Source organism: Tupaia chinensis, unplaced genomic scaffold, assembly GCF_000334495.1.
Source record: "Tupaia chinensis unplaced genomic scaffold, TupChi_1.0 Scaffold000161_1, whole genome shotgun sequence".
In the NCBI taxonomy this organism is placed as follows: domain Eukaryota; kingdom Metazoa; phylum Chordata; class Mammalia; order Scandentia; family Tupaiidae; genus Tupaia; species Tupaia belangeri.
This window is the reverse complement of record NW_006159632.1, coordinates 1,717,047-1,725,435: the sequence shown is the minus strand read 5'-3', so window position 1 is coordinate 1,725,435 and position 8,389 is coordinate 1,717,047. Positions and strand designations below refer to the sequence as shown.

General features: G+C 59.6%; 1 protein-coding gene across 1 annotated transcript in view; it reads right to left on the bottom strand.

The window, feature by feature from the left end:
* The window catches only part of NID1 (nidogen 1), a 54,443-nt gene that overhangs the window by 36,423 nt on the left and 9,631 nt on the right, over positions 1 to 8,389 (bottom strand). The window contains 3 exon segments of the mRNA XM_027770855.1: positions 1,219 to 1,419; positions 3,307 to 3,558; positions 7,815 to 7,964. Of these exon segments, the coding sequence (XP_027626656.1) occupies positions 1,219 to 1,419; positions 3,307 to 3,558; positions 7,815 to 7,964 (603 nt within the window).

The following is an 8,389-nucleotide window of genomic DNA, read 5'->3' as shown; positions in this document are numbered from 1 at the left end:
GGCTGGCCCGCTGGTCGCATTGTGACTGCGGCTGGACCCCACAAGGCCGACAGCACAGTTTGAATCTTGGACCCTGTGGCTTGAGAAACATGCTAGGCACGCGAGCGGCCGGAATTCAACAGGAGGGGAAACGGAGAATCCCATGGCAGGCGACTTCTACCTTTCCCTCGTTCTCTGTCTCTCTCCAGTGAGCGCACATGCCCTGTGGCCAAATTAGAACAGACAAGTGAGGGCTAGGCCATGGCCTGGTGGTTAAGGGTGCCGGCTGGGTCCCCCACAGCCACCGTGTGGCTTGAGTCCTGGACCTGGCATGGCCTGTTTATGTGCACATGCCCAAATCTCAGAAAGACGGAGAAGGGAAGGGTCCGTGCGGTGACCACGCCCCATGAGGGGAATCCCCCTCTATCTCTGTCTCTCTGGTGAGCACGCGCACCCTCTGGAATTTTTTTAATTAGTATTAGTTAGGTTTAGTAGCCAACGTTGGAGAAATTAACATGCCAGGAGCAAACCCAACAGAAAAGAGCAGGGACAGCCCTCTCTGCACAGAGGAGGGCCTGCAGGTTGCCCACACGAACAGAACCCCAACTCCTTTTGGAAAAATAGTGCAAAGTTTGCTCCATGATAACGGCACGAGCAGTGACAGACAGACCTGGAGGGGCAGCCTCCTGTCCGGCTCCCAGTGCAGCACTGCCAGGAAGCCCACCTGGCTAAGCCTGTGGCCAAAGGCTCACCTCCCCCAGACCCTCCGGAGAATTCCAGCAAGTTCCTGCCGGACTGGTACAGCTTCCTGGACAGCAGTTTAATACGAAAGAGCCTTTTAAAAGTTCTATCAGAGTCAGCATGGTTAAGGCACTGGATTCCCACGTGGCCAACTGCGGTTAAAGTCCTGGATCTAGTGGCTTTAAAATCACAATGAATAGATAAACAAATACATGTTTGAAAAAAAAAAAAAAAGGTCATATCATCAACTCAGCACTTCTGCTTCCAGGGACCAGGCTTTAGACAAGACTCAGACACCTGGTCAAGACGGCCACTGGAGCGCATGACGAGGGCAGGACTGGAGAGCCCGAGCGTGGAAAGTAGGATGGTCCAAATTAGCAGCCGCCCACAGGAGGATGTGCAATGGCCACCTGGCGAGGCTAACTGAAAAGCTATAACGCAACGACACCTGCTGTAGACGTGAGACGTGCCCGTGGGCTGTGCCTGGCCGTGGCTTACCCGAGCTGGAGTAGTGGTACAGCTCCGTGTAGGGCTCGATGTGCACGGTGGAGCCGGGCGGCACCCGCGGCACGCGGCCCTCCAGCTCCGTGTCGATGGTCAGGTGCCCATGCTCGTCGATGCCGCTGAACTGCTGCTTGACGGCCAGTCTGCCCGGATGGCCCACGAAGGTCACCTCTGCCTGCCGTGTGAACTCACCCCCTGCAGAGCAGACCCACCTGTCACCACCACCCAGAGAGCCCTGGGCTTGCTGTGCCCGAGGTAGGAGGGCGCCTTCTCTGCAGGGGCTTAGCTGGGCTGGGCGCCAGGGGCTGGTGACTCTGAGAACAGAGCCCCCCAGGCCCGCCTAGCCACATGTCGGGGGGGGGACGCTGCTTCACGGCCACAGGGCGGGGGCTGTGCAGGGACAGAGCAGGGGCCGGGTGTGGCTCCGGGTGCGCGAGGCCCGGCTGGGTGGGCTGAGGGGCTCCTAGACCCCCAGACTGCATCCTGGTGAGGAAAATGAAACAATCCGGCTTGCGGAGCTGGGTGCGACGGGTGAGTAGAAACCGCTCTGCGTGTGTGGAGAGCTCTGGGGGTGACAGCTGCCGAAGCAGCAGAGCCCTGTTGGGATGGGGCACTCAAGAAGGGCCGTTACCGGGACCAGAGACTACCCTGAGCCCCTTGCTGTGGGGGCACTCAGAAGGTCTCCGGGGTCTGTGCAAGGCAAAGATGCAGCCCAGACGGGCAGGAAAACACTCTAGACGGGCAGGAAACCACTCTTCCCCGGCTGCGCCTCCACACTGGGCGGGTCGGCTGGCAAATGGGCCCGCAAAAGGGCCTAGCTCCTGCCATCTCAACAGCCCTCGAGCTGAGAATGGCCTGGACACCATTTCCTGATGTGTGGGAAGCATGAGACCAAAGCTCCTGTGCCCGCTAGCAGAGCCACACTGCGACACGGCCACGCCAGCCACGCCAGCCACGCTGTCTGTGGCTACTGTTGGCAGACAGCTGAGCAGTCACAGCTCACAGTGGCCTGAAACGTTTAGACGATGCTTGCACCATGGCCTCCCGGCCGCTGCAGAGGGCCGTGGACTTGGCAGACACCCAGCCACTGCAGAGGGCACTGTGGACTCGGCAGACACGCGGCTGAGAGCCCGATGGCTCGGCGTGGGCGGGGGATGGCTCCAACCCCCGAACACCGCCTTGGAAACAGCAGGGCGGCCCACAGCGGCGTCTGCGGGCAGGTTCAGAGTTTCTCAAGCTCCTGAGTTTTCAAAACGTTCATGATATATGCATATTATGAAAAAAATATGTGGGAATTTCTGTTTTCCCCCAAATAAACTCATACTTTGTTCCACTTTCCATAAACTGTTCAAGTCCCATAGTATATGTATTCTCTCCTTTCTTAAAATGGCCACACCACAGGGAGCTATGGGTGTGAAGCCTCGATAGAGACCGGCCGCCAGAGACCCCTGCGGAGCCCTGTACAGGGCGGCCATGGCGAGACGGCTCTGGGCATCTGACCTCCCAAGCGTCCAGGGGTGAAGGGCACAGACCCCTCCCCAGCTGTCTCCAGGAATGGGCCATCGGCAGGCATAGGTGGGCTGGCCTCAGCCCCAGCCGCCCAAGGGAGTGTCCAGAGCCAGTGGCCCACATATCTCCAAAAGCCTGAAGCTCCCCAGCAGGGCACAGCCTGGGATGCGGAGGGGCTGGGGGTCCGGAACTCAGCGTCAGGATCGCGCTCACTGGGCTCCGCCCACAACTAGGCCTGTCTCTCCAAGCAAACACCCAGGAAGTGGCAAACACAAATTTCAGATGGTTTGGATCTGGAGGCTCGATAGACAGGGCGAGGTAACTGAGCCCCACTGGGGCTGAGAGGGTACAAGCAGGATCCCGCTTCATTCTGCTGGAGCTCCTCACCCCCACTGGACAACCCCTAGACCTAACAGCGTCCTAGGCCTCTCTGACACCCTGGAGTGAACACCACTGGCCATCTGCCCCGGGTCTGCTCTCCAGGGTGCTCTGCCCACAAGGAGGGCCTACAGGGCTCGGCGGTAGGGGCATGGTTGGCATGGCTCCCGCGGCGCCGTGAGTCGGGGTACCCACCAGTGATGCTGAAGCCATTCCGGAAGCCGTCCTGCTCCACTGCGAACATCCACCCGATGATGCCCCCGACCGGGGCCAGGGGCAGCAGGGAGTAGCCGAGGGTCTCGGGGATGGTGCTGATGGCCGTGTAGGAGCGTCCGTGGTTCATCACCACATAGGAGTGCAGGTCGGTGTTCTCGAAGACCACGGGCACCTGGCTGGACCCCACAAACACCTTCCCCCTCACCTTCCCGTTGACTCTCTGCGGGGAACCTGAACCGGCAGCAAAGAAAAGGAGGGCCGCGTCAGGGCCCTCGGACGGCAGGAGGCAGCAGCCCTGGGGACAGCGGTGCAGCTGGCGGGAGAAGCCACCTTCCGAGTGCCCACGCCTGCACCACTGCCGTGGGACCCCACCGACCTGCCTCCCCCATGTCTGGCTGTGACGTGGGCAGGGACTCTGCCGGGAGCCCCTGTGTGATCGAGGAACCCCTAGGCACACGGACGTGATGTCAACAGAAGAGCGATGTCAAGGGGAGTCCCGCCCGAAGGCGAAGGCGGCCACCCCCTAATTGTCACCTCCAGGAGCGAAAGGGAAGTGACAGCTTCACGGGTAGCTGGTCACTTGGTCACTTGCCTGGCCCTCACACCTCTGTGAGCACTTTGGGCTCAAGGACAGCCTTACTCTCTGGGGTTAGGACTGCTAGGCGGATCCAGCCTCGCCCAGCCCAGGCCAGGACACGGGTGGATAGGGTGGGCATCGCAGCCAACAGACGCACCTCCGAACCGGGCCCCGCTTGGATGCTGGGGTGTGTGTGCTATGCTGACTACTCCACTCAGATATTAGGGACGGTCAGAGCGAGACCTGCTGTGGTGAATGTAATAGCTTTCTGTCTTTTCTCTTCCTTGTTTTAGTTTTCATTTTTTTTAGAGCCAAGGTCTTTCTGTGAGGCCCCAGCTGGCCCTGAGCTCACGCTCCTCCAGCCGCAGCCCCCACCTGGGTCCCTGGGGAGCACCACTGCACCCGACTCCAAACACGTTCTCAGCAAACTGACACGCGGTAGACTCCGAGTACCGTCTTGTTGCAGAGACATTAACAGTAAGCGTTAGCATATGCCTGGGGGGCCCTGCTGACGGCTGCTAGCCCAGGCAGAAGGCTCCGCACGCCTTCCGCACCGTCTGGAGTGCTGTACTGGAGCTCGTGTGCTCATCCTTCAGCCAGGAAACAGATCGAGCTGAAGAGTTAAGTTGCTCTTCTGGTTTTTGAATAAGAGGGCCGAAGGTTACCCTGCGACCCGGCAACTTCCCGATAGAAGGGGACACAGAAACCTGCATGCAAACGCTCCTCACGGCATCAGTCACACAGGCCAGATGGAGCCACCCACACGTCCCCACCAGTGAGCCGGTAAACGGAACAGGGCTACCCTGGGAGGCTGGCGGGGAGAGCGGATGAATCCTGGCACGTGCTGAAACCGATGAGCCTTGGAAACAGGCTCAGTGAGAGAAGCCAGGCACCAGGGCCACACTGACTCCATCCAGACAACAGGGTACTGGGGTCCAGAGGGCGTGGACGGGGGCGGCCGGGGCTGGGGTTTGGGGGAGCCAGGAGGGCCTGCTCTGAACTATGGAGATGTGACAGTCGTGCCGCTTGGTGAGCATTTTACAGCCCAGCAGATGGTGCACTTCTAAGAGGAACGTGGGGAAGTGAGGGGGTAAAATGAACCTGGGGTTACACGGGTTCCTGCTGTCACTGTCTTTCTTCCGTGAGGGACGGCGGGAAGTTTGTGGAAAGATGTCTGCGAGAACAAGTTTAGGGCTAGCCAGTGGGTGGGGGTTGGTGGCTGGGTGCCGTACGGCCTGCGGTGCAGTTCAAGTCCCCAAACCACTGTGCGGCTGGAGGGACAGCCCTGGTACGCATGCCCGTGTGCCCACGCAGGAAAGGGAGAGAACGGTGGGGCGGAAGTGACGGCGGGGCCACGGCCCCCATGGGCGTTCTCTCCCTCCCCCCTCCTTCCCTCCTGCTCTCCCACCTCTCCCCCACACACACCCCTGGCAGGCTCTTGTAGCTTCTGGAAAATTTTGAAAAAACAAAAGTACGAGTTTATTTTGATGCAAAAAAAATTGAAACTCACGCATAGTTTTTTCAGACAATGCATTTTTCATGAGGGAAAGGGATTTTCTCTTTTCTTTGTTTTTTTGTTTTTGTTATTTGTGCTTTTTTTGCTTTTTTTAAGCGATCGCTCATGCACACACAAGGGACAGAGAGCAGCCTCCTAGATGGGGTCTGGCCACATCGTGCTTGCCCCCCGCACCCTCCATCCCCTCAGGATCTCGGGCATCTGCACCTGTGCCACTCATGCTGTAGGCCGATGAGGGGAGCCAGAGCACGGTCAGCCACATGGCCCCAGCGCAGCAGCCCAGCATGCCACAGACTGGTCAGCTAGTCACCTGTGACAGTCCTGCCTGGCCTCCGTGCACACCACGCAGCCGTGGAGGGGCCAGGCCACACACTAGGCTTCTTACAGAGAAGACCACAGCCAGCGTGCAGCTGCCCTCGCTATTGCGCCGCTGCAGCCAGGCCTCACCGCTCAGCTCGGATCAGAATGCAACCTACTGCAGCTCGACCTCACCTGCATTCCTTTCCCCGGATTATGAACGACCAGGGACGGGCGTGCACTCAGCATCCCACTCGTCGGGGCACACTCGCCAGGACGTCCTGGAGGACAACTGTGCACCTGTGAGCTTGCTCCTAGTGTCACTGACCATCCGTCCCAACAGCCTCTGCTGTGCTCCAGATGCCCAGGCTGCGAACAGCGCGAGCGGCAGGCTGTGTGGACACGCAGAGAGACCTGCAGCCTGAGCCAGGACACAGGTGCCTGGGGCTAGCGGGCCAAGAGCGGAAAACGCGGCGCAGGCAGTTACGGCAGCGAGCGGGACAGCCGTGCTGAGGACACCAAACAGAAATTTTTTAAACCAATCGCTATAGGGCGCGTGCGCTTGCCAGACAGAGAGAGACCTAGAGACAGAAAGCGAGAAATCACCCCCCGGGGGGATGGCCATGCCGCAATCCCTTCTCCTCCATTCTCCTCTCGGGATCTTGGGCACGCACGCACACGCGCCCAGTGTGAGTTTTAAGCCACCAGGTCCGGGACGCGAACCACGGTTGACTACGTGGGAGTCCAGCGACATAGCCATTATGCCAACTGCTGGTCCCAAAAACATACTTTTTTAAGTAGCAAGAATTCAACAAATGTTTAAAGCACCGAAGTCTCACAGGTGCCACCTATATGTGGCCACGTGGCTTCTCGCGTCTGCGCTGCCAGGCACAAGCACTCGGCCCTGGGAGTGCGACGAGAGCAGCGCTCAGCTCAGCGAGCGCAGGTCGGAGGGATGTGCTGGCCACACTGGAGCCACACGTGAAGGCCCAGGTTTGGATGCCACGTCCCCCTGGGCACACCTAAGTCCCGCTTGGAAGCAGGGTGTGGGGGCAGCTTCAGCATGGTGAGCCTGGCAGGGGTCTCTGTCCCTGTCTCCTTTGCTGTCTCTATCAAATTTAGAAAAAGAAAAAAAGCAATTCTGCTCATGGGTTTCAGCGGCTGCTCCTGGGACAGGGCAGCGTAAGAGCCAAACCTAAAACCAAGGCACAGGTCACGGCCCAGGCTGTGGGGACCCGGACATGGAGAACACGGGAGACCAGACGTCTTCTCCAAGAGCGATGTCCAGGGTGCCGAGGCCTGTCCTTGCTCAAGGGAGCACTAAAAACCTCGGTTCGTCCGCGGTGACCCAGGAGGAAATGAGTTTTAGTTTTTAACAAAAAGGGTTTTACGCCAGCCGCTGCAGGGATCCGAGGTAGGGACGGTGCTCGGATCGGACGCTGTCAAGCCGGCTTGTTTCGTCGGACTCATCCCCACTTGACACATGAAGGGACCGGCCTATGGCGGTGAGGCAGCTGGCCATGTCTGGGGGACAGGCACTCCACATGGCGCAGTGGTCGTTTTAATTCTGTAGTCGGCCCCGGCAGCCCAGAGGCCACTCTCAGGGCACTGCCATTGGGTACCCCACCCCGACCCACACTGAAAAGCCACTCGGGACCAGTGGAGAGCTCGAGGCCACCACTTGGCACAGCCAGACCGAACCACGCTGTGGCTCTGGGCCCAACAAGTGGGCAGGACCTTGGTCTGAGCAGCCCCTGCGCCCTCCCAAGGGTCACCCCTCTGAGAGTGACGCCCTGCAAGAGAGGAGGGACCTGCAGACAAGACATGGAAGAGGCTTGCCCTCCGGAGATGACTGCCAGCCTGGCCCCGCTGCTCCGGCTCAGCACTTGGCCCAGGCCAGGGGGATGTCCCCTGGCTGCCACCACAGCAGGGAAGGAAGGGACCTCCCCGCGATGGAAGGCCCCTGCTCCGAGGACAACAGGCAGACACTTGGCTGTATGAAGGCCTCCTCCCACCTCTAGGGACGACGCTGGAGCCAACACCCACAGCAAACCTCCCCGCTCCTGCCCATAGACCCGGCCCACGGGAGCACGGTACCTTCGGGGACACACTGCCGGCCATTGCCCGTGTAGCCAGCGATGCAGCGGCAGCAGAAGCCGGTGGCGAAGTCCTTGCACTCGGCGTGCACGGAGCACTCATGCCTGCTGTTGGCACACGTCTGGCGGGAGTCCGTGTTGTAGCTGAACACTGCGGCGAGCACACATGACAGTCAGCAAGGGCCACCCCAGTCCCACAGGCTCTTGCCTGCCCTGCGAGCTAGGGGTGGCGGCTGCACCTCCTCTCTCAACACCCCGCAAAAACCTTCGGCCCCTCCTACTCTGAGCCTTTGACCCAAGAAACAGAATTTCTGTGTTAAGTTTCTACCTACCCATTTCATTTACTGAATCATGAACAAGCTTATAAATTTAATAATCCAGAGTAAATTAATCTGGACGAAGCTCAAAAGCACAAGCATGAGCTTCAGAGGGAGTGACGACCCGGTACGGCTGACTGGCAGTGGGACACAAAATCAAGGCTAACCCTGGGGTCCTGTCCTCCAGCCCTGGAGCGGAACTCCCAAGGACAGCCAGGACTCCTGGCCCTGAGCGGACACCTGGTCGGCCTTCAGCAGG